The sequence below is a fragment of the Harpegnathos saltator genome, unplaced genomic scaffold (assembly GCF_003227715.2).
Source record: "Harpegnathos saltator strain DR-91 unplaced genomic scaffold, Hsal_v8.6 scaffold259, whole genome shotgun sequence".
NCBI lineage: Eukaryota > Metazoa > Arthropoda > Insecta > Hymenoptera > Formicidae > Harpegnathos > Harpegnathos saltator.
In genome coordinates, this window is record NW_020230049.1 from 211050 (window position 1) to 236815 (window position 25766).

Genomic DNA, 25766 nt, shown 5'->3' on the forward strand with positions numbered 1-25766 from the left:
GAGCCGAGAGCGGAGCGGAGCGGAATCGCGCAAGTCGACGCGAGTCGAATCGAGTCGAGACGAAACGGAACGAGACGAAACGAGACGAGTTCGAGCGTTATCGTTTACTGCGGTCGTGTCGTGCTGTGCCTCGGTACTGTGCCGTACTTGTGCCGTGATATCGTAACGCGCCCCCGCGCGTGAAACGCGAGTCGCGCTCTCGCTCGCCCGCTGCTGACTATCTCGGCGCATTCGAATTTTTCGTGCACGCGGGGCGCGCGCGAGAGAGCGAGCGAGCGAGCGAGAGAAAGAGAGAGAGAGAGAGAGAGAGAGAGAGAGTGAGTCCCGGGGAGAGCGCGCTCAGGCCACCGAGAGAGCGAGTGTACGTCGTAACGCGGCGAGAGCGGGCGATTCGGGGGCGGCAGGGAAAAGCTGCCGTTGCCGTTGCCGTCGTCGTCGTCGTCGTCGTCGTCGTCGTCGTCGTCGTCGTCGTCGTCTCGTTTCGCGCGCGTGAGAGAGCGAGTGAACGCGCGAGAGCTCGTGCAAGAGAAAGAGAGAGAAAGAAAGAAAGAAAGAGAGTGAGAAGAGAGAGAGAGAGAGACGTGCGGAGAGAAAGAACGTGTGTTGGTCGGAGAAAGAGAGAGAGAGAGAGAGAGGAGCGAGCGAGCTAGAGCAAGCAAGAGGCCACCGGCCGACTTGGAGACAGGACAAGGCGACCCGATGTTGGGAGCGGGTCGTGACCCCGTGCCGACCCGCGGTCGTCCTCGTCCTCGCGCGTCGTCGTCATCCTGCATCGTACGAACAGCAGCAACAGTAGCCGCAGTAGCCACAACGGCAGGACGCTCCTCGCGTAAATGTGCCCCCGTTCGCGCCCATGTGCACCTCCTTCTGCTTCTCTGCCCGCTGCCCCTGCGTGCCCTGTAAACCCAGAGCACACCCCGACTAGCACGCCCGCCGCGCGCGCACTTGTTACCCGCGAACATGGCCAAGATCCTCAACAAGGACCCCGTCACCTACGAGAGGGAGAGGGAGAACTTCCTGAAGGACCTCCGACATTTCCACGAGACCCGAGGGTAAGCCGAGTCTGCTGACGCTCTTTCTTCATCATCAGCTTCTCTGCCTTTTCCGGTTAGCAGTTAACGTGTGTACGCGCGAAGCGTCGTCGTCGTCGTCGTCTCGCTGTCGTCGCGCCTGCGACGACCCCTCCCCCCTCCCCGCTCCCATCCTCCTTTCTTCTTCCCGCCGCGTATATGCTTATCTTGGACTTAAATCGCGCACTTTTCCCCTCTTCGCCCCTCCGACGATCGCGATCGCTCCGCGGATCGGCGGTCAGACGGCTCGGTGACACGCGAGCGGATCGGATCGTCGCTCGGCATCGAGCGAGCGAACGCGAATTGAGGTTATGTTGGCCAACCAATCTTCGCGTTCGTCGCGTCGGCCTGGTGATCGACGCTCGTTTCTTATATCTCGGTTTATCGCGCGTTTCTGTGATACGCGCGGCGATATCGTGTGATTACGAGAAAGGTATTTCCCACGATTTTTGTGTACGTGTGTGTGCGCGCGCGATGCGCGGGTAATAAGTCGTGTGTGTGTGTGTGTGTGTGTGTGTGTGTGTCGAACACCCGAAACGCGCACAGACCACGTAACGTAAATACGTTACTTGCCAATCGCGTCCTCGTTGTTCGCTCGTCGTCGTCGCACCTTACGACGCGATCCGAATGAGCGGCAATATTTACGCGACTTGCGCGCGAGAAAACGACACGGGAGTGCGAGACGTGTTTCGCGCACGAGAGACGCGCGTGATGAAAATTGCGATCCTCGGGCGAAAATTCGGGCGCGCGGGCGCCATTTTTTCCTTTCGAACGTGACCTATCGACGAGAGACGGCATTATTGGGCTTTTCTTACCGACGAGCAGCACACAAGACGATTCGGAGAACGGCCGTTTGTTTGTGTCCGCGCCAACACGACCGCTCGTCGCCGAAGAACGCGGTTGCTTCTACGAAATTTTTGCGCAGCTAAATCGGTGAAGAGAGGGAGGGGGGAGAATATACAATGAACATTCGTGCGTATCCTGTGAGAGATGAATCGTCGGACAGATATGTTTCCACGTAGACGTATTTTGACAAGCTAATCTCCCGTCTGCTTCCGCGCGCACTCCGGTAACATCCTTTTCCTCGATTCCAGGACTCTCTTCAAGAAGTCTCCGAGGATCAACGGGAAGGATATAGATCTGTACCTGCTGTACGTGGTCGTCACCGCTCACGGAGGATGGATCAAGGTCAGTGAGTCAGTGATCGAACTGAAATATCTTGGATCCTTAAAGGCTACTGTGACTGAAATTTCACCCCACGCGGATTTTTGATCCTGTGAACGCGTTAAGCTTCGAGCACTTTTTGATCTTTACGCGATTACGCCGCGCCTACATATATACAGGGTGTCCGGGATCTTTTGGAAACGAAAAGTATCATTTGGCAAAAATCGCTTTAGTTAATGATTGAAAATGACTACTAAAATGTCTAGTGGCTCTTTTAATTGATAACTTGAAAATTTACAAAATTGTGGAGGACTTTTTTATTTAGAATGACCTAACCTACAATTACATGACGGGTATTGTGCCTAGCGACAGATTCGAGATTCAGGGCTCATAATTCAATATATTCATATCTATCGCTAGACACAATAGTGTGTAATTGTCGTCATGTAATTGTAGGTTAGGTCACTCTGAACGAAAAAGTCCTTTATCATTTTGCAAAAATCGCAATAGTTATCAAGTTAATGATTAAACATGACCACATCTAAAGACCTTTTCAATTGATAACTCTTTTAATTGATAACTTGAAAATTTGTTTATTTATTTGCAAAATAATAGACTTTTTTGTTCAGAATGACCCAATCTACAATTATATGATACGGCTATTCTGCCTAGCGACAGGTTCAGGATTCAGGGTTCAAAGTTTAATTTCCTCATATCTATCGCTCGACACAAGAGCCGCCATGTAATTGTAGGTTAGATCATTCTGAACGTAAAAGTCCTTTACCATTTTGCAAATAAGTACGCAAATTTCCGAGTTATCAATTAAAAGAGCCTCTAAATGTGTCATTTTTAATCATTGATTACTACCACAATTTTTTTGCAAAATGGTGCTTAACTTTTTTTCTCAGTTTGATCTGATTAATCTTCACAATTTCCGTTTCTAAAAATCCTGGACACCCTGTACATATTAATATTAATATTAGGTTAGTGTACAAGTAATTGCGGTTTTTACGTACCGAGTATAAAGACGCATCAGTTAAAAATTATAAAATTTGTTAATCAAAATAAAGGCCCGCGCACGGTTTCTTCCAACCGGAAACAAGTTTGTTTATTCCTGCAAGGTAGAATTCTGGAAAAGATGGCGGTAACTAGAAAAATCGGCGCCGAACTTAAAGCGATAAAAACCACAATTCTTCCCTTATCAGATCGGTGCACAATTATTTGTACACCGATCTGATAAGGGTGATTTATAGATTTCTCTTCTTTCATAACCTTAAAATTTTTAATTTTTGATATGAGGACATTATTTATTAAAATTTATCGGTATTTTGTCGGTCACCGAGATGACCGAGGCACGGCGTTGGACGTGTCAAAGAACGCAGCCGCACGCTGACAACGCTAATTTGATCGGTATTTCTTCGCACTGTCAGAGTAGCGACAACATTATGATACAACAGACCAATTCTCACGTGTACTTTGCCGCAAACAATAGCAAGAAAAGTTAGCCTGGGGTGATACCTGATGGTAGCTTTCAGGGGTTAATGAGAAAACATTGCTGCCCGCAAACACACACACACATACACATACAACCACACACTCGCGACTTGCCCCTTCGCGACGAACGGTTGACGCTGTGCGGAAGAAAGAAAGCTGCCGTGTATGTATTGCGGGGCTGTAATATCAATAACATTTGTCATATTCAGCCGCGGAATATCGTCCGACCAGGTGAACAACAAAGAGTCGCGGCATTGTCGGGGCGACAAAAAGAGTTCCGTTGTGTACGCGGCGGCGGCGGCGGCGTATAACATCGCTGGTGATTAACAATTACGGAGCGCGACATCGGCGGATCCCGCCGATGAATAATTGCAGGCGAGCGCGCGAAAATCGTGCGGCTGCCATTTCGTTTTGTTTAACGTCGCCGGCGCGAGCTCGCGCGCGCGCGGAGAAAATGAATTTTCGCGAACCTCGCGCTTTTAATTAGCATCCGGTTGCGATCGATTTCACTGGGGAGAGCCGGCCGACGTTACGTAAAAACGCCAGCGCGCACCGCCCGGAGATAAATTCGAGAATACACCGCGCGAAAGATAGAAATGCGGTTTCGATTGTTTAGCGCGTGCGAGCGCTGTCGCTCGTTTCTCTCTTTTTGCAGCTTCCTCTCGCGAACGGCTCTCTGCTCCATTCGGCGGTTCCGTCGCGTCCGCGAATCGCGTAGCTCGCACGATTATAACGAGCATTTGCACTCGCGAGTGCCCATTGCGTGCGGCGGATCCATCACGTTTCGCGAAGCGCACGCACGCGTGCGCGCGCGCGCGCTCGGCCATCTTGACTCAAGATTAGGCGCGATTTTCCAATCGTCCGCTTAGTCTCGGCTCGGTTGCCGCGCTCGGTGGAAGCGTTTAAAAATACGCGCGACGCGTGCGGATCGTGCTCGCGGATCGACGACGAGCGGCGCCGATTCGCTCTTCCCGCTCGGACGCAACAAGTATTTTTACGCAAGGGGATTACGCAAGCTGAGGCAAGTTTGGCGCCGCGGCCGTAGGTCGATAGGCGCGATTTCCGAAACGCCGATTCCCGCTCGCGCTCGCGGCCCAATAGAGAGAGATGGCCGAGTGTAACCTGTTATTAGTGCGACTAACTATAACTCACGCGAATTTGGCATCGGCGGATGTGCAGATAGCGCGGCGACTCGATGGCCCAGATTCCGCGGAAGAACTCGGGCTCTCTCTCTCTCTCTCTCTCTCTCTCTCTCTCTCTCGACTTATCTTTCTATTTTTGTAAAATTTTTGTTTTTCTCTTTAAATCTTTAGTATGTCTTTAAATCTTTAACCTTGTAGTATGTAGTAGAAAATATGCGAAAGTAATAAAGCATAGCGCAAGTGAAGAGAAATAACGCAACGTTACGTACAGTACCTACCTGCTCGCACAACACGGTGCCTATAACGCGAAGTTATGAATCATGTAGTTTTACCAAAAATTGAATCGAGGAACCATATTATTATATATATATATATATACATATATATGAGTGGATTCGGCATTAAATATTCTTTAATTTTTGTCCTTACAAAAATTTAAAAATTTGCGAAGGTAACGGAGGAGGGGGAGAGGGAGGGAGTACAATATTACATTTTGGAAAATTTTACTAGACCGATAGAAAGAGTACAAAATATTGTAAAACTTTTGTCTGAAATACTTTCTCACATACCTCATATTTTATGAGATATTAAATAACAACGAAAAAGTCCGTTTCCTTCAAGGGGTAGTTTCGACCCTTAAACCTCGAGATAAGCACATAAAAAAAAAACGTATCTAATGTTTTCTGATGCTCTACAAAATATCCAATGCCCATCAAAATCGGTGAGGGACGGTTGAGTATGTTTCCTTGTAAGCGCTCTCCTTGGCGCGCAGCGCGCCGATAATCGCCGCGTCCTCGCGCTCCCGCTCGCGACGGGATTCAAGCGCTCGCTTTCACCTATCGCGCGTTTAACGCGCGACAAATCGATACCCGGAACTGGAGCACAGGCAGTGTCGTTGCGTTCCCTCGCTCGTTTCTTGCCGAGGCGAACGAGAGCGAGGCAGAGAGTGGGGGGAGGGGGGGACACTTACGAAAGAAAATCTCTTACGTTACATCGCTGCAACCTTGCGTCTGTCGAAGGTCCAGATGCTCTGGGCCTTCTCTAGTTGACTGAATAGAGCGGGGACGAGAGATCCCGCCGTCTCAGGAGCGTCGTCGCGAGAGCTCCGGCTCTTTCCTCGCCGTGTTTCCCCCCCCCCCCCCCCGTCGGAAGAAATGTAATAAAGGCTGCGCTTCTCTCCCGGGTATTTAAGCAATGTATCTCTCCCCCCCCCCGCTCTTCTTCGTCCGGGGCTCCGCAGGCCGACTCGCGATGAATAAAAAGACATTTCCTCGGTCCTCGGCAGTTTCGCGCGACGGATCTCACGTGCGTTAGGACGTCGTTGCAAAACTTGAAGAGTGGAGGAGGAAATCGTTGACGTATCCGGAGGTTTTCACGTCGCGATGATTCCTCCCACGCGACGCTCCCTCGCTGCCACGCGGGCATTGTTCTTTCCCCCCCCCCCTTCCCCGTCGCATCGCATGCGCGATGTTTATGAGCGATTGATTGTTTATCGACGCGTTCCTCTTTCAGTCGCGCATTGACGATTCGCCTCTGGCGGCCGCGTGCGATTTTCGAGGTGAACGGAATAGACGTCGCCTTCTCTCGGCTCGACCGAGCTAATTATGCGCGCGACGATCGGAAACATTGTTGTTCAAAGCCGCCCAAGGCGTTAGCCCGTCGCCATTAATTGTGCTTTTAAAGGCGGAATTTCATGCAGAAAGCCGTTTTCAAAGCTATTTTTACGAATTTTTTTTAACAGAATCGGTAAAATCAATGGAATTGAAATTTTCACAGTGTATTTATTAATGTTCAAAGTATAAAATAAATGTTATTGAATCACAAGAACTGATCCAATTTGTAGTTATAGATAAAAATACAGTCATTCGTTTGCGAGCTCTATATTTGCTGTCGACATAATTCCGGGCCTCCCATTATTCTGAAATAAAAAAATGAGAAAGATTTTTAAAATATATGGTTGCCATTATAGCCTGTATCAAAATGAAGGCAGTGAAGCCAAATTTGTAAAAATAATGACTGTACAGGGAAATGAAACTTTTTTCAACTTGTGATCATATTTAAAAAAAAATGAATAAAATAAAATATAACTGTGGTCGAGATAGGGGCGAAAACTACATGTCGACTATATATTGTGTAAAAATTGTAAATTATTCGGTTCAGTAATTTTTGCGTAATCCTGTCGACAATTTAAGAAAATGATGTTTCCAGATAAACGCGTTTAAAGTTTTATATGTACTTTCCATATAGATAGTAACAAATTTATTTTATATCTTGAACATTAATGAATATACGGTGAAAATTTCAAGTCCACTGATCCTACCATTTCTGTTAAAAAAAATTCGTAAAAATAGCCTTGAAAACGGCCTGCTCCGCATGTAATTCCCCCCCCCCCTTAATCTTTGAACATTAGGATGTTTCTGTTACTCTCTGTTACTAGGACGGGTGAATTTCTGCCCATAATTCTTTTTTCGAGTGTACATGAATTACACCCAAGGAAAAATTCGAATAAAGTGATTTTTCTTATAGTCTCATATTCCTTTCATAGAAAAAGGATTCCTCTTTTGATAAAACGATTAAGGCGGACCATTCATTTGAAATTTATTATTGGGTGAGTGCAAAAGTTCGTGCGGAGTTTCAATAGATGGAGTTATAAGCGTCGTAAAGTGTTGTCATTAATACTTCCATCTACATATTATATAACGTTGGAAAGGTGACGTCTTCAGCTGTTATTAAAAACAAAATCATTTGTTTTCATACAAACTGCTTCGAGAAACATCACTTTAAAAATGAATATCGATAAGGTGCATTTACGGCATGTTATGCTTTACGAGTTTCGGAAGGGAATAAACGTTGCCGCAGCCGTAAAAAACATTCAGGATGTTTATCAGGATGAAGCACCAGCTAAACGAAGTGTGGAAAAATGGTTTGCTAAATTTCGGCGCGGAGAATTTAACCTTGAAGATGAGCCACGCTCTGGTCGATCTTCTGACATTGACGACGATGTTTTGCGTACTTTAGTGCTCAATAATCCGCGAATTTCAACAGAAGAAGTTGCTACAGCACTAAACGTTGACCGATCAACCGCTTTTCGGCGTTTAAAAAAGATGGGATTCGATTTGAAGCTCGATATATGGATGCCCCATTTGCTGACCGAGAAGAACAAAATCAAGCGAATTTCTGCAGCCGTTTCTTTACTCGGGCGGCTCAATAACGAGTCGTTTTTGGATCGACTAGTGACGGGCGATGAGAAATGGGTCCTCTACAACAATGTTCAGCGCAAACGGACATGGAAACAATCAGGTGAGCATGGTGACGCAATGCCAAAGGCCAGTTTGCACCCGATGAAGGTGATGCTCTCTGTTTGGTGGGATTGCAAGGGCATAATCTATTTCGAGCTTCTCCCCGCTGACGAAACGATTGATTCGGACAAGTACTGTCGCCAATTAACCAATCTGAATCGAGAAATAAAAGAGAAACGTCCGATTTTGTCAAATCGCAAAGGAGTCGTCTTTCATCACGACAACGCCAGACCACACGTTTCGAAAAAGACGCTGCGCAAACTGAAGAGCCTGAAATGGGATGTCTTAACGCATCCACCGTATTCTCCTGATATCGCACTATCTGACTATCACTTGTTCCGGTCATTGCAAAATTATTTAAATGGAAAAAACTTTGACTCTTTGGAGACCTTAAAAAACGGCGTCTCTTCGTTCTTCGAATCTAAACCGCGCAGTTTTTATGATCGAGGCATCCGTATGCTGCCAGAACGTTGGGAAAAGATTATAGAAAACGATGGAGAATATATCATTGATTGAATAAAGATTTTTGTTTGCCTAATCACTGTGTGACTTTTACTCACAAACTCCGCACGAACTTTTGCACTCACCCAATAGATATTATTCTATTTTCCTCTTATTTCAAGAGGATTTCCTCTTATATCAATCAATTTTCCTCTTATAAGAAGAGGAATATGTTGATGTAAATGTCGGCTTCTGTTGTTCAGTTATGCTCTACCTCCAGACATGAACGAAAAAATAACCAATACGCTCAGAATGGGTTAGAATATTTGGAACGCTTTTTAAAAAAGGTATGTTACTGCGTTACTGTAACATGTAACGATAATTTACCCATACTTGGTCAAATACAGTTTATAATCTATTGCAAGAAGTTGAATAATATATTCTTTCTTTTAACCATTCATTTCATACAATTTCATACAATTAGTTATGAGGAACATCTTTGTAACTAGAAGTCCATAACAAAGCTGATTGGAAATTTATTTGTTATGATGATTTTATTTAATTCGTACCTATTTATTGTAGAACTGGAGCCAGAAGTACATCTATATATATATATATACATACAGGGTCCTCAAAAAGTCCGGGAACGCTAAGATATTTCAAGAAATATGAAAGATACGAAAAAATGTTTGATACAAAAGTTGTAAGGCTTAAAAAGATCTATTTAGTAATCATATCAGTTTGACCATAGGTGACGCTGCTAAGGTCATATGAAGGTCAACTTAGTTTTTTTAAATGGAGCCCCCTACTTTTTATTGCAAATTCTAGTAGCTGAAAATAACCTGAGAGATTGTGAGAAACTTCGCACAACTTGAGCACAAATAGTCCAAGATACTCGTGAATATTCTAAATCCTAGCAGGACCCCGCTGTGCAATGTGCTGCTATCTAGTGGCAACAGTTGAAAAATATCGGGTGACTTTTCACCCGTCCTGGTATTTAAGGGTTAATTAGTGGTCGCGCCGCGACGCTTTTCTCGTAACTCGCGCGGACGCGTTATCAGTCACAAGAGCGCGTCTTCCCCGCTCGCGATGACATAACTCGATCGCGGGAGCCTCCGCACCTGTCGCTCTCTCCTTCCCTCTCTCCTCAGGCCTCGGCCCACGAGTCTCTCGGTGCAAAGGACGCCGATGATGAAGGAGCAACGTTACGACGCGGACTGTGGGCGGCAAGGGTTGACGGCGTGGAAAGGCGGGGGACGGTCCCGGACGAGTCACCGGCACATGCTCGTGTCGGGGGTTAGTAACCCCTCCGGTTGCCAACCGGTACGATAATTATAGCACTCCTGCTGTAACGCGCTCGCTCCTCCAGTTGTCGCGCTCTCGCGCTCGCGTCGTAATAATCTCGCAATCTCGAGTGCAGTCGATGGACACGACGTTCGATGATCGAATCCCCGACGGTGCCGCGAGGGTGCCAACCCCGCCAACCGGGAGGCGTCATTAGGTCGCGCGAGTCGCCGATCGGCGCTGTGATCGACGCGCGGCATGAACGCCTAGATGAAAACATTATGACGACGCGGACGCGGCGTGAGGTCAAGGTCGGCCGCGGAGGTGCTCACTAGGTGCACACTAGGTGGGAGAGATAGATCATGAGAAGCAAAGGTGGAGGAGAGAAAGAGCAAAAGAGGGAAGCCGGAGGAGGGGAGGAGGGGCGCGGAAGACAAGGAGAAGGGAGAGGCGGGCAAAGTAGAGAAAGAGAGAATGAAGGGGAAAGAGAATGCCGTGAGAGGCGGAGGACAAGCAGCAGCAAGCGGAGGAGTCGGGAGGAGGAGATGACGGCGGCTGGCGGAGGATGGTGGAGGAGGTGGTGCAAAGGCTTCCCCTCAACAAGTGTGATCGAGTCCGAAGCTCTCGCTAAACTATAGAACCTGCGAGCGACCCGCCGCCGCGGTCAGTTTGCTGTGCTTGCGGAGCGCGTGGATCGTTGTTCTTCATCCCTTGACTCACGTGACGGCTTGATGGCGGGACTACGGTGGCTTTCGGAAAATGGCGTGCGACGAAGAGAGAGGGGGGGGGCTGTCGCGTAGACATTCCGCGAAGACCCGCGGAGGTGATCATTCCGCGGACGAGCGAGTAAGAAGAACCTGAGGGACGAGTCGTGGATGCTCGGAGAGAAGCAAAAGCGACGATCGGTAGTAGTCGTGACGTGGTCGAGCGATCGACGGGCGATTGTTGACACGCTGGCCGGGCGCGGATGAGAGAGAGAGAGAGAGAGAGAGAGAGAGAGAGAGAGAGAGAGAGAGAGAGGGACGAGCGAGCGAGCGACACATTCAGCCGGTGGCGGCTCTTCGCGCTCGCATTGTCATTGTGTCGTGCGCGCGCGCGTGGCGGCGGCGGCTGACGAAAGTTCTCTTTGTGCATGAAGCCGGTCTTACGCCCGGGACATCAGCCTCGTCGCGAGAGCGACGTGTATTGCGTTACCGGTGGAATTATTGTCCGCGGCACGACCCGAGCGACAAAATCTCTGCGATTCCGTCAGCCGTCTTCCGCAGGGGCACTCGCACTTTGCGGAAAGTTCAGTAAGCTTTAGACAGAGGGAAAGAGAGAGAGGTGGGGGGGGGGGCGGTGGAGGAAGAGAAAGAGAGCTTTGCGGACTCTCTAAAGCTGCTTTGTCTACGTCGCCTCGCCTGCGGAAGCAACCGCGCCGAGCCGTAATTAGCGTTTTACTCTTACAAACGGCGGGCGGGTCTCCCGCGGGAGAGAGCGGCGAGGTATTAGCAGTATAAAAATCGTCGGCTGATTCTCACGTGAAAAGCCCTCGACGGAGGGCGGCCGAGGCCGACCGACCGGCGCGGCGGCCGCGCCCGAGAAAAAGAGGAAGAGGGAGAGAAGGATCTTCCGGCTCGACCGAATTAATTGTCAACCGGCGACGAGTTTGCAACGCGCACGAAAATTGCCCCTCTTCCCCCGTTTCGCTCTCTCTCTCTCTCTCTCTCTCTCTCTCTCTCTCTCTCTCTCTCTCTCTCTCTCTCTCTCTCTCTCGCTCTCTTTTTCGCTCTCTTTTTTTCCATGCGGTGGCGTCGGTTCTCAGCGAGGTGCGCGCGGGCGCGCCGCGCGTTTAATGGCAAGAATATTCCTCTCGGAGCGCTAACGCAAATTACACACGCTGAGAGGCGTGTCTTCCTCTCGCGAAACTCGCGCGCAAGTTCCAGAATAATTCGTAAAGTTCCCGCTGTGCTGTAACTGCTGCTCCGCGAAGATTTTCAGACAAGCTCCGTAGTTCGCACCGTATTGCTTGAGCGCTGCCTGGACCGCTTCTCCGTTTCTCTTTCTCCTCGACAATGTACGAGTATCTCCTTCCCCCCCCTCTCCCCGATACGTAATGCTGCGGTACGGTAAACACCCAAAAAGAAAGTAATTTCAGAATAAGCGGAATTATCTAAATTTTAGAGAATTTTATTATTATGTATGGCCTCAAGAGGATCCCTCTAAAATTAAGAGGAAAATATTATAAATACATTATTCTTAAAGTTAGAGGAATTATATATTATATGTATGATGCAAATCTTATTGATTTTAATATAAATTTGCTCTTATATACAGATTATTTAATCTTTTTTTAAGAGGATTATCATTTATTCTTACTTTATTCTTGCTGGTTATACTAGTTAATCTGAACAAAATTATAATACACAGCAAAAAGTAATTTATACATAGATGTATTTCTGGCTCCAATTCTACAATAAATAAGCACGAATGAAATAAGATCATAACAAACAAATTTTCAATTAGTTTTGTTACGGGCTTTATAACTACAAAGATGTTCATCATAACCAGTTGTATGGAACATGGTTAAAAAAAAGAATGTATTATTCAACCTCTTGCAATAGATTATAAACTGTATTTGACCAAGTATGGGTAAATTATCTTCGTTACATGTTATAACAACACACATATCTTTTACTTAAAAATTCCAAATATTCTAACCCATGAGCGTATTGGTTATTTTTTCGTTTATGTCTGGAGATAGAGCATGACTGAAAAAAAGCAGCCCACATTCAAATCAACATACTCCTCTTCTTATAAGAGGAAAGTTAATTGATATAAGAGGAAATCCTCTTGAAATAAGAAGAAAACAGAATATCTAATAAATTTGAAATGAATGCTTCACCTTAATCGCTTGATCGAAAGAGGAATCCTTCTCCTGTAAAAGGTTTCGGTTAGAATATGAGACTAGGGAAGAAATCACTTTACAAGTAGAATACTTTTTTTAGATAAATACGAGAGAGAGAGAGAGAGAGAGAGAGAGGGAGAGAGAGAGAGAGAGGGAGAGAGAGAGTAAGTGAGTGAGGGACTAGAAACCGCGTGTACGCGTGGCGGTACGTTGTGCATTTATCCAGCTCGGCGGCGGCGGGTGAGTCGCGTCGTGGGAGCCACTTTTTTCCGTCGTACGTGTGAAGTTCGGAAACGGTCTCGAGCTGCCAGCGTATAAACGCCTCTTTCTTCGCTCTCTCTCTCTCTCTTTCTCTCTCTCTCTCTCTCTCTCTCTCTCTCCCGACGGGAACAGCCTTGACGGTATTAGAAACCCGCGGCTGAGCCGCGAGTTATATCAGACGCCGTTTTCTCTCTCTCTCTCTCTCCCTCTCTCTCTCTCTCTCCATCTCTCTCTCTCTCTCCATCTCTCTCTCTCTCTCTCTCTCTCTCTCTCTCTCTCTCTCTCTCTCTCGTCCGTCCGTCCGTCCGTCCGCGCTCGCAAGTCGGACAGGAAGAAAAAGGACTCTGTCGGCTGTTATCTCGTTACTCTCCGCGCGGCGACGGCTCGCTCGCGTATCGCGACTTGGCGAACGCGATACGTCGAATTCCGCGTCGCACGCGCTGTTACGTCACGCGTATTTAAATCGATCTTACGTTTCTCGTTCTTTCTGTCTATTCTGTCTTGCGAACGATATTCTGTTCCTCGGAAGGAAACAATACAGGGGGGGGGGATGCCTGTCGCTGTTAGAGGCGTGAAGGAACGGACGAGCGAGCGACATCGACGCCGCGTCGTCGTCGTCGTCGTCATGTCGAGCGTGTCACCCGCGCTTGTCGCGCATCAGTCGATGTAAGCATTTTATCTCGGTCTCCGGTTTCAACGGCGCTCGTTAGTTAGCGAGGAAGTGAATCCACGTATTCGCATCGCCATCCTCGTCTCCGTATCTAAGAGCGCTCGTTATGAATTATTCACTCTGTCGTCGTTATGTAAGATGTTCGAAATGTGCGCGGCGGATCGCATCGTATTAATAAACGCGCGCGCGCTCGCGACATTACCGAAAAGAGATTGGCGATAATCGCGCGCTGCGTCCTCTCTCTCTCTCTCTTTCTCTTTCTCTCGCTCGCTCGCTCGCGTTTTCGTCCTCGTTCGTGTTGCGTTCGAGCAATAAATTCTACTCCGCGTTGGCCGCGATCGCCGGAATCTTCTAACGCGTTACCACATATGAAACATCGAGAACACGAGGCGCGCGCGAGTAATACGAGCGGTTCTACCGAGAAACGCTCCGCGTCGAGAAACTATCCGCTACCACGGCCATTATGCCGAACGTTGTATAACGCGCGCGCGGATTGCTCAACGCGTGGTAGCGCGCGCGCGCGAATCGGCGGAAGTGATTTGCATAAATTACAGGAGCTTTTGAGCGTGCTCTTTCGCGCCCGCCCGCCGCTCCCTGCGCACGTGAGAGATACCGAAGATTCGAAATTTCTGATACACGCCGTCCGCCGAAACACCTAAAAATATCCGTTTCTCCTCTCGAGCGGGCGAAACGCGCGCGGCGGCATTAAAAGCACGGCTCGCGCCCGCGCGCGCGCGCCTCGTCATAAAATTCGATCCTCTCAAACTGTAAAAGGGAGGCGGTTGCTGCGCTCTCCCGCGACTAACGAGGCGGGTGCATTCCTAAATCCCGAGTGTTCGGGAAGCCTCCTCCTCCTCCTCCTCCTCCTCGTCCTCCTCCTCCTCTCCGCGAAGCGAAGCGATGATGCCGGGGCATTAAAAGCGCCGCATCGCCTCGCGCGTCTCGCATCGTAATTACATTCTCTCGGAATTCTAGATATGAACGGAAGAGTGAGAAGAGAGGGAGAGAAGGGGGGAGATAAGTCAAACGTGTGTCGTTGTCGCGCGACTAACGAACGAATTAATCTCGCCGGCTCCCGGCGAGGAGTCGCTCCCGAAAAACTGACACGTTCCACCAATTCCCGGTGACACATTTTTTTTCTTCCTATTATTCATACAGTAAATCATTCTCGCGGTGAATACGTTATGAGAGACTTTTTTCCTTCTTCATATAATTCTTCGCCCTTGTTTTTTTTGCGAAAACTCCAACGCATTCCTCCGGCGGCGGCGGCGGAAAACAGAGTCGTGTCTCGCAGCGGCACTGCCAAGTTTAGGGTTAAAAGCGCATCTGGCCGAGTTCTCTCTCTCTCTCTCTCTCTCTCTTCTCATTCTGTCTTCGTCAGCCTCATCGGCGCTATCTGCCGTCGTCGTCGATTAGGAATATCGGCTGCGGCGACGACACGAAGCAGTTCCGGACGAGCGAGTCGCACGCGTGCGTGCGAGCTCTCTCCATGGATAGAGAAAGAGAGAGAGAGAGAGAGAGAGAGAGAAGGCGCGCGCGGGAGAGAATCAAGAGAAAGCGCGTGTTCGCTGGTCCTCTCAGGCGGTCCAGCCTCCTCAAGGGCGGGCGAGACTGCCGATGGCCGAGTACGCGCTCCTCGCTCGCCATCGGGCGCGCGCGGATCGGCGCGGTCTGGCATTGGTCTGGTCGCGTTGTGCGCGCGTTACGAGCGAACGCAATCCGGAATCTGTGATGTTATCCGCGCGGTAACAGGGAGCCGATCAGGTGCGCGCCGCCGCTTCCTGTCGTTGCGCCCGCACTGGAAGGTAGAATAGTTAGTTTTTCTCATATTGTAGAAACAGAGAGCGAGGGGGGGGGAGTGAGGGGAGATAGAGAAAAGGACCGGAGGAGTGAAAACGCGCACGACAGGGAAAGATGCGGGACCACGCAAGGGACAAAGAGGAAGAGCGATACGCCGAGCAGCAGAGCGGAGGGAAACGGTCGGTCGGTCGGTCGTTTGTTCGCTCGCTCGCTCGCTCGCTCGTTCGCTCGTTCGTTCTCCGGTGACGAGGGCACGGTCGATATGGCAACGCCGCGCCCCGCCACACGCATACCGGCGCCGACATCGCATCGCATCGCCTCGCGCGCCGCGCCGCCCGAGCGACGTGCAGCCGGCAACGTCGCCGCTTCGATGCCACCACCGCGGGGGAGGGGACGCGCCAGAGGCTCACGCGCACGCCGACAGGCGAGGAGAGCGACCTCATGCCCTGCACACATGTGAGCACACAGAGCCGAGGACACCGATGAGAACGAGGGAGACGAGGAGAAGGAGGAGGAGCGCGAAAGAGAGGTAGAAAGACACGGTGTGCGGCCGGTCGGTTGTCCGCGCTCGCTCTCCTCGTCTGTCCCACGCACGCGCCCCGCACCGAAATTGGCAATGCACTTGCCCTCGGCTCGCGCTCGGGGGATTCCTACCCTTCCTGCGGAAAAAATAGTCCCGTCCGCCTCCATCACGATATATACTCCGGGCGGACGGCGTCGACAGGCCGCGTCTCCGCGCGCGCGGCGAACGTGCGGTTGGTACGACGATGTTCCTCTTTTCGTTTGAATTATTCCGAGCGGACGTGCGCGCGCGCGGAATGTTATTTGGCATTCGTCGAATATTTAGGAATTTCCGTCAGCGTTCTTTTGTTTTATGTATCGACGAACGGTGCACGGACCTTTCGCGCTTGGACGACTACTCCAACTCGAACCGCTCGACACACACACACACGCACGTGGCTTTTCGGGGCGTTTTATAACGGAGAATTTTCCATTCGTTTCCATTCACTCTCTGCCCCAATAAAGATAAGCCCGTCGCCTCGGGGACAGGCTTCCTTTGTCCGACGACCGGGAGAGCTGCCTCGTTGCCTAACCTCATCTTCTTTCGCCCCTGTGTCTATCCTACGGCGCGTCTGCCGTGCGCGGCGGATCGCGCGATTCGTCGTCGGCTTGGCAACCGTATTTCTTTTCGCTCGCTTGTTAATCGTAGGTAACGACACCACCTACTACTACCACCTTGACAGGCGCGTCGTGCGTGAGGAGGCCGTGCGGTCGAGGCACCGTGGTAGCTCTCGCCGGAGAACATGAGAGAGAGAGAGAGAGAGAGAGAGAGAGAGAGAGAGAGAGAGAGAGAGGGTGGGAGGGAGGGAGGGGGAACTCTAAGGAGAGACGCTCTGGCGCGGCGTTGCCGGTGCTCGCGTCTCGGCCCGACTCGGCTCCGTTCGGGCCGTTTCCGAGAGCGTGCGTTCGCGCGCGGAGGCGCCAGCGCTGGCAACGTCGCGCGCACCGCCGCCGCCACTGCCGCCGAGATAAATAGAGATGGCCTGCTGCGGTGCGCCTTGGTGTATAAGACGCGCGCTCACCGTTAGTCAAGGAGGAGCGAGACGGACAAAAGGCCTGGCCAAGGAAATCGTGCCGCCCGGAATGGAGCCGGCGATCGTTGTTCTTGCTCCTCTCGTCGCCGCGAAAACCCGACTGCTCGTCGTCGCACGGATACACACAGGTGGTCAGCCGACACATGTCTCTCCGTTTGACGCGTTGCGCTTCGGAACGAGAGAGAGAGAGAGAGAGAGAGAGATTCTCTGGCGTTCCGACAGGAATTCTCACATATTCACGGGACGAAGAAAGAAAGGGACGGGCGACGTAAAGTTATTCGTACTTTGCCACACCGTTGAGCGTCGTCCTGTCATTTAGCTCGTTTTACATTCGGCACGTATTCGAGTCTTTACTCAGCGAGAGCGGCAGGGAAAGGGAGGAGCCGTCGTCCCTCGCCGAAAATCGTCGGGACTGGCGCGTTTTTAAGTGCTTTGTGTCCGCGCGCGCGCGCTTCTGTAGAGTTTCCGCGCATTGACAGAGTCGTGTGCAGACAGACAGACACGCACACACGCGCGCACGTAAATGTCTGTGCGATTTTACCGTCGTATCCCTTCGACAAGCCGCGCACTCTGCTGCGCGATGCGCCTCGCCTCGCCGCATGACCGTGTTTGGCGCGTTTTTATTTCGCGCGCGGAGCCGCGGGGGAAGAACTCGACGGTCCGCTTTGTGCTGCCGGCTAATGCGCTCTCGCCGATGAGAGCGCGCCGCCGCGCTCATGCTCGCGGCAGCAACCTGGTGCAGTACACAGGCGGCGGCGGCGCAACCGCAGGTAACCGATTCCGGATCGACCGTCTCTTTTTCTAACGCTCGCGCGTGCACCATCTCTGTCTCGCCGCGGCGTAGCGCGGCCGACAGAGCTGCTCCTACCGTTTGCCCTCGCATTTTTGTTTACCTTTAATTATTGCACGAATTTTATTCCCGACGATACGTCGACGCGGCGGCGGCTGGAAAAAGAGGAAAAGGAGAAAACACGAGAGAGAGAGAGAGAGAGAGAGAGAGAGAGAGAGAGCACCGGCTGCGCGAGCTGCCCGTTCCGCGCGAGAGCTCGATAATAATTTATAGTGCAGCCGGTGGTGCGTCGGCGTGCGCGTTCGTTAACAACGCCGGTATAACGATAATACGCGGACGGCTGTTTGGTTGAGGTCGACAAGGTACATCCTTAATGAGCACATCGTCGCTTCGACCAATTAGCTGCTCATCACGCGATCCTGCAATCACGAGTAAGTCGGGGACACGCGGCTGTCAAATTATCAAACGCCGCATTTGCGCACGCGAGAGAGAGAGAGAGAGAGAGAGAGAGAGAGAGAGAGAGAGAGAGAGAGAGAGAGAGAGAGAACGACATGTTGTTTTCTTCTGCTCACGTTTCCACGTGAACACGTCGTCCGTTTTCCTCGTCTCTCTCTCTCTCTCTCTCTCTCTCTCTCACACATGCGCGCGCGCGTCACACCCCGACTTGATAGATTCTTATTCATCCGACGGACCGGTCGTGAATCAACTCCCGAATTTCGACGATTCCCATCGACAAGGCTGTTAACCGCCGCACCGCGACCCTCTCGCCTCTTCGTTCTCTTTCGCGCGCGCGCGCGCGCGCCGCCTTCGTCGCGCTAAAGACATTGGTATTAATGGCCTTGGCCGACGGTACCAGTTGGTAAGCCATCACTCGAGCACGAGCCGCGGCACTTGGAGGTCACTGCACCTTTCCTCTTTGCTCTCCGTGCGACGTCGGGCCATCTCTCGCCCTGGTCGCTGCGGCAGGCTCGCGCGCGCGCATTTCGCGGAACTCTCTCTTGCTCTTTCCCTCCCTCTCTCTTTCTCTCTCTCTCTCTCTTTCTCTTTCTCGCTCGCTCGCTTTCGCTCTTTCGAAACTCCGTCCGGTGTCGTCACCGGGCGGGCCGATTGAATCTGCCGAATCCTCAATTGCTGGTCCTCGGATGGGCGCGACGATGCGGTGCCTTCTGTCGTCGCTTCCTCCCTGCTTTCCCCCCCCCCCTCCTCCCCCAAATACAATCTTTCTTTCGCTCTCTAGTTTCATAATTGCAATCTCACGCAGCGCATTCTACCGCGTCCGTTGTACCTTGCGCGTCAAAAGCGGTTTCGGCGGGCGAGTGGACTCGAGCTGCTCGAGTAAAATTCCAGTCGATCCGCCGCTGACGGACAGCTCGCTGATGCGCGCCCGCGACTCTCTCTCTCTCTCTCGTGGATTAGTTTACGTTATGCAACTGGCCGACGCTGGGAAAGAAGAGCGCGTGCTGTGTTTGCGGCACATTGTGCTCTCGCCGTCGCGACACTCGGCGCAACGTGGCGCCCGCATGTTCTCTCGCAGATGTTCTAAACGCGCACGGCGACGCGAGGCGCGTACTTAGGCATCCCAGAGATAGAGTCAGAGAGAAAGAGAGAGAGAGGGGGGGGGACGAGATTCTCTTTCGGCTGTCCCGCTCGCGAGTGTCAAAGTTTCTCCGACATCACAAATACCTGCTCGGAACTGGCGCAGAGTGTGCTCGGTCGATCTTCCGCAATTATCGCGTATTGTAGTGTGTAATCAATTTCAACGCGTGTCCCCCCTCCCTCCTCTCAGTGGAATTATCGGGAAGGAGGCGCGCGTCGATGTCTGGTATCGCGTTGTTTTATTTACCGAACGCGTTTACGCGGCGCTCGCAGCGCTCGAGAATTATGCATCGGTGACACGCATTATCGACAGCTCTCTCCTCCTCCCTCCCCCCTCTTTCTTTCCCTCTCTCTCTCTCTCTCTCTCTCTTTCTCTCTGTATGACAACCCTCCGCGATTTCTCCTCGGCAAACCTCGATACCTTTCGAGTTGCCGCCGCCGCCGCCGCCTGCCCGCAGGAAGAGAGCGGTCTTTATTTGCCGAAGGAGGATGCGCGCGCGTCGGAAGGGTTAAACGCGCGCCGCGGGAGCCGACGGCGACTCGTAAGTAAGTAAGTAGCCTCGGGCCGATGTCAACTAGGAGTCGCGCTAATGCGTGTTGAGTCTAACGTCCGGTTACATTATGTAGCGCCGGCGGAGAGAACACGCGAGAGAGAGGGGAGGTGGCGAGGAATGAGGGAGAGGGACGCGCGTAGCATAAAGTCGAGGACTTTATTGGCCGACGCTGAAGTGGGCACTTTTACGACGGGCACGGCGATAATTATGTGACGAAGATAAAAAAGCCGCTCGTGCGACTCCTCTCCGCTTCGCGCCGCGATCGCGCGAGGACATCGAACGCGAACGAGTCATCCGGGTTTGTTCTTTCCAGCTGAGCTTTTCGTACTAGTTCAAGAAGCGTACGCTGAAGCGTTCTCTCTAGCAGGAGCACGACGTCGGATGTTACTGTTCTTTCCACCCAGTGCGGCAGAACTTGGTGCAACAATGCACTGTACTTAGCTTGCACCAGGTCTGGAGTTAGTACAAGCGTGGGTTCAGTACATCGCGAGGGCAAATTTTACATCAGTTCGGGCAGTGTGTTTAACCCTTTAACGCCTACTGATAACTACCCAGTTATCAGAAATTTAAGAAATTTTTGAACTGAGACTATAAGTAGTGATAACCAAAAGAAATATCAGAATTTTATATTGGTTTTTTTTATCGTTCGTTTTTTGTTTATTGGTAAATATGACTTGGATCCTAAAAGCATATACGAAATAAGCAACCTATACAGAGAAAAATGAAGATAATCTCTACGACATAACAGAAATTTAATTACACATTTAAGAATCCATAACTTAGTCAAAAAAGAAAATATTTTCGTTTTCTTTGCACCACTGTGGTGCAAAGGTGAATTCTTCTTCTAAAAAATGGTATATAGATTGTACGTAGATTCGGTTTAATCTGTTTTTAACTCAGTTTTAATGATAACATGTTTTGTCAAATTCCAAGTAGGTATAGTTAGCATTGTTACTGACGTCTAGAAGTGCACTATAAATAAGTAGATTGGTATCTGTTATAATTTTATACATTTGGAAGCTTTCTCAGATGCAAAATTAAAAGAATACAGAAATTCAAAATGGCGAATCCAATATGGTGGATATGAAAATCAAGAAATCAAGCTATTTTCGTGAGACCTGGTGACCTACAGTTTTTTATGAGGCGAAAAATGAAGGGACGATTGACTATCTAAATGGTGATCTGTATAAAATATTCTTCTGAAATAGTAAGCTTGACGTTCTGAATGATAAACTTCACTCACAAATATAGTAGTTTCAGCTGAAGAATGTCAAGCTGACTATCAGAGTTATGTCGTATAGATTACCCTAATATGCTTTTAGGATCCAAGTCATATTTACCAATAAACAAAAAACTTACAAAAAAGTCGGGCGTTAAAGGGTTAAAAAGGACAGACTTACAGTTATTAGATTATTAGATACTTCTGCAATTTCCACTTTATTAATATTAATCAATTATGCCTCATGAAATAACAGTATATACCATGTTCCTCATCCCAGACAGGTTCTGGATGTAGTATGAAGGTACATAAAGGTAAAGTGAAATCTTCATCTGAAGAATCAACAGCTGCAATAACGTGTTGCGCCATGTTGTTTCCTGCATTGTGGAATTCTTTTCTATCCCACTTGGCATTTCTGCACCTGAAAACTTTTGCTGTACACATCAGTTCTAGCTCTGAACCGGTGCAGTTCCAGTGCAGCATTAGTTCACTGAAAAGAACAGATTCTAGGTCTGGAGTTAGGACAAGCAATTTGATACATTACAAGGGCAAATTTTACACCAGTTCAGGCAGTGTGTTTGAAGAGAACAGACCTACAGTTATTAGGTTATTAGATACTTTTGCAATTTCCACGTTATTAATACTAATCAATCATGCCACATTATGAAATAACAGTATATACCATCATGTTCCTCATCCTAGACAGATTCTGGGTGTAATGTGGAGGTACATAAAGGTAAAATGAAATCTTCGTTTGAAGAATCAACAGCTGTAATAACGTGTTGCGCCATGTTGTTTCCTGCATTATGGCGTTTTTTTTTTCTATCCTATCTGGCAATATCTGCACCTATGAACTTTTGCTGTATCTGTCAGTTTTAGTTCCGAACCGATGTACTGCAGCATTAGTTCACTGAAAGGAACAGACCCTAGGTCTGAAGTTAATACAGGCAGTTCAGTTCATTGCAACACTTACACCGGTTCAGGCAGTGTATTTAGAAAGAACAGTTATTAGGTTATCAGATACTTTTGCAGTTGCTTACTTTCTTGATATCAATCAATTATGCCACACGAAATAACAGTATATTACAATCATGTTTCTCATCCCAGATAGGTTCTGGGTATAATGTGGAGATACATAAAGGTAAAGTAATATCTTCATCTGAAGAATCATCAATAGCTGCAATAACGTGTTGCGCTGTGTTGTCTTCTGTGCTATGGTATTCTTCTCTGTCCTACCTAACATTTCTACACCTAAAAGCTTTTGCTGTACTCATCAGTTCTAGTTCTGAACCGGTGTTCCACAGTGCGGCATTAGTTTAGCTGAAAAGAGCCGACCCAGGTTTTGCGTGTAATGGAAGTACATAAAGGTGAAAGAAAATCTTCATCCAAAGAATCAACAGCTGCTATAACATGTTGCGCCATGTTGTCTCTTGCACTGTGGCGTTCTTTTGTATCCTATCTGGCATTTCTACTCTGTCACCTGTGAACTTTTGTTGTACCCGTCAGTTCTAGATCTGAACCGGTGCAGTTCCAGTGCAGCATTAGTTCAGCTGAAAAGAACAAACCTATCGTCGTCGTCGTCGTCGTCGTCGTCGTCGTTAGCCCGCGGCCCGAGTGTGTTACTCCGCGCGCAGTCCTCATCGTGAGATATCGAATACCACTTTCTACCCACGCGCGCGCGCGATTACCGCGAAATGTCGTCCCGTAACTCGGACCTTTCGCATCTAATTCTCCCGCGACGAGGCAGAGGCCGCCGTCCTTTCGACGTAATTGCGATTGACAACGAATTCGCCTTTCGCCAATCTTTCGGTCTTATCGACCGCTCTGTGATGGCGCGTCGTCGTGATTCGCCTTTGACATTTTTTGTCATAGACATCGCGGCTGGTGCTTCGCGTTCGAGACGACGACGTCGTAGCGTCGCTATCTGCGCGACGGAATTTCTTTATCCGTCCTTTTACCTTTTACGTCTTCTCCTTCCCCCGTGAACGAGCGAACGTGCGAGAGTCCTTCCAGTTAACGACGCTGCGGCGTTTTTCCATCCGCCGCGTCGGCGGGCTTTTTACGCGCGCGTTTTACGTATGCGTTTCACGCCGCTTAACGACTTACAGTGCGAGGACGCGTCATGTAGGCGCACACTCAAGACTCAAGACGCGTATTTCGCGACCGCGGCATTGCAGCCGACACTTGGCTCTTGGAAGCTGTCGGGGCGATTAACGAACAAGAACGAATCGCCGGCAATCGCGGCGGGCATGTTCGGCTCGCTCAGACGGATTCCTCTTCTAGCATCGCGGAGGTCACGTGACCGCGCTGGCTCGCGATGACACGCAGGCAAGCGTCGGAAAATCTGCACGTAGGGAGAGGCGAAAGAGAGAGAGGGGGGGCAGGGGGGGAGCTAAATTTGATTATTCTGATATGCATTTATTTATAAGTCTTTGTGTATTAGCCCGGTACAACTTGAATAAGAAATACATTTATGTCCAATAATTTATACCAGTAATTTACACGCAAGAAAATATCAAATGCTTGATCTTTATTCCTAATAGTCATTTTTAATCCTTTTGATACTAACGGTGACTATAGCCATCCGTAGAAATTTTTCCATAAAATTGTATCATTAAACAATTTTTTTTCTTAACTTAATTATCCCCACATGCATTTATTTATAAGTTCTTGTGTATTAAATTAATTTTTCTTCATTTGTTTCTCAGTTTGTTAAAATTTTTTCAACCAATTTGAAACACCAATAATCATTGCTAGAGCCCATGCCAGAAACCCAATAGTTACTTTTTTCATATCTTTACTGGTCTAGAGCGAGTATGCATCCATATAGAGATTGTTTGTAATTTTTTAACAACAAATGGCGCGGAAAATCGAAGATATAACACATGTTTCTTTAGTGAATTTTCCGTAGAATCGATTGGCGTGGTTAGTTTTTCGGAAAAATTAATTTTTCTTAATTTGTTTATAATTTGTTTAAAAAATGTTTTCTTCGACCAACTTGAAGCAACAGTCATTGCTAAGACTCATGCCAGAAATTCAATAATTACTTTTTTCATATCTCCACTGATCTAAGGATGAGCTTTAAGGCCGGGTCTACAATACATGTAATAAGCTTTTAGCTTTTTGGTCTAAGCTTTACCAATCGCTTCTCATTTCATTTCCTTTATGTTGTGATTTTTATAATATCTATTATCTTTTGCATACAAACAGGGATTTGCTTGCACAATTGTTATTTATTAAAACTTGGGTTATTAAAAATCGGATCTGCCCAACTTTTGAAGTTAGGAATTAAAGCTTAAGGTTCGATTTCTCTCAGCCAATAAGAAAAGTTATTTTGGCACATATACATGTTTTCAAGCACGTTTGGACCTAATTTGGCAAAATGTCCGACAACGAAGGAAGAACATATTGCTGCCATTGACGACGAAGTTTCAATAACAATTGTACAAGCAAATCCCTGTTTGTATGCAAAAGATAATAAATATTATAAAGATCACAACATAAGAGAAATTAAATGGGAAGCGATTGGTAAAACTTAGACCAAAAAGCTACAAGCTTACTACACCTATTGTAAACCCGGCCTTGATGTATTAATCCAATACAACTTGAATAAGAAAGCAATAATTTATATCTAAGAAAGTATGTAATGTTATACTCCGGCTGCAGTGAAGTGCGTTATACGTCACGTCTTGATTACTCCATACGGTAGCAGCGTATTCGCGATCTGCCATATCGAAAGGGTTAAAGTCCATGGCACACAAACGAACTTAAGAAGACATAAGCAGTAAGCAGCAAATCGACCAAAATCACAATCGAAACTTAAGGACGCTATTTTTAAACTTACGGGAATACTTGATTGCAATTGGCCAGTTTCTCTACTGCTTACGTCCTACTGCTTAAGTTTTTTTATGTGCCATCCACTTAACAGTTCAGTGTAAAAACAATGAGAGACAGGGGGTGGGAGGAAGGGGGGAGAGAGAGAGAGAGAGAGAGAGAGAGAGAGAGCGAGCGCGCGCCGCTACCTACGTTCGCTTTTACGTGCTCGCGATCGCTTTCTCCACCGTTCGGGCGACCGTTAATCCAAGAACGAACGTATCGCGACTGAATCATTGCGCGCGCGCGCGCGTATATTGCGAAAACGGCGCGGCGCGACACGTGGAGCAGCGCGCGGAAAAAGCGTCGACAAAAAGCGTGTTCCGAGCGGGGCGCGCTCGCGCATTAATCGTATGAATTGAGCGTTCTCTCGCGCGCGAGTGCCCGCGCACCGACGGTATTTGCATTCGCGCAAATAACATGGCGGTTTTCCTCGCGCGGGCGCGCGCGCGCGAGGACCTCCGCTCTCACCGTCTTGCACGCGCGTCGTGCCGACGGCGGAATAATTAGCGACGCGTTTCCGCCAAGGTTGTGCGGTTTAGGCGCCGCTCTCGCGGGGAACGCGAGAGCGTCATCGCGCGCGCGAGGTCAGTCGCGGAAACGCGCCTCCGAGGAGGCTCGATCGGC

General features: G+C 49.1%; 1 protein-coding gene across 8 annotated transcripts in view; it reads left to right on the top strand.

Moving 5' to 3' along the window:
• The first annotated feature begins 566 nt into the window (after nt 1–566).
• The window catches only part of Bap170 (Brahma associated protein 170kD), a 79675-nt gene continuing 54475 nt past the window's right edge, over nt 567–25766 (top strand). For 2 of the 8 annotated variants that reach the window (XM_025299274.1, XM_025299277.1), the window contains exons 1-2: nt 568–1052; nt 2165–2258. In XM_025299274.1, the coding sequence (XP_025155059.1) occupies nt 961–1052; nt 2165–2258 (186 nt within the window). In that variant the 5' untranslated portion in view covers nt 568–960. Of the gene's footprint in view, nt 1053–2164; nt 2259–25766 lie in introns of all 8 variants that reach the window. The other 6 variants (XM_025299276.1, XM_025299280.1, XM_025299275.1 and 3 more) reach the window with 4 other exon arrangements.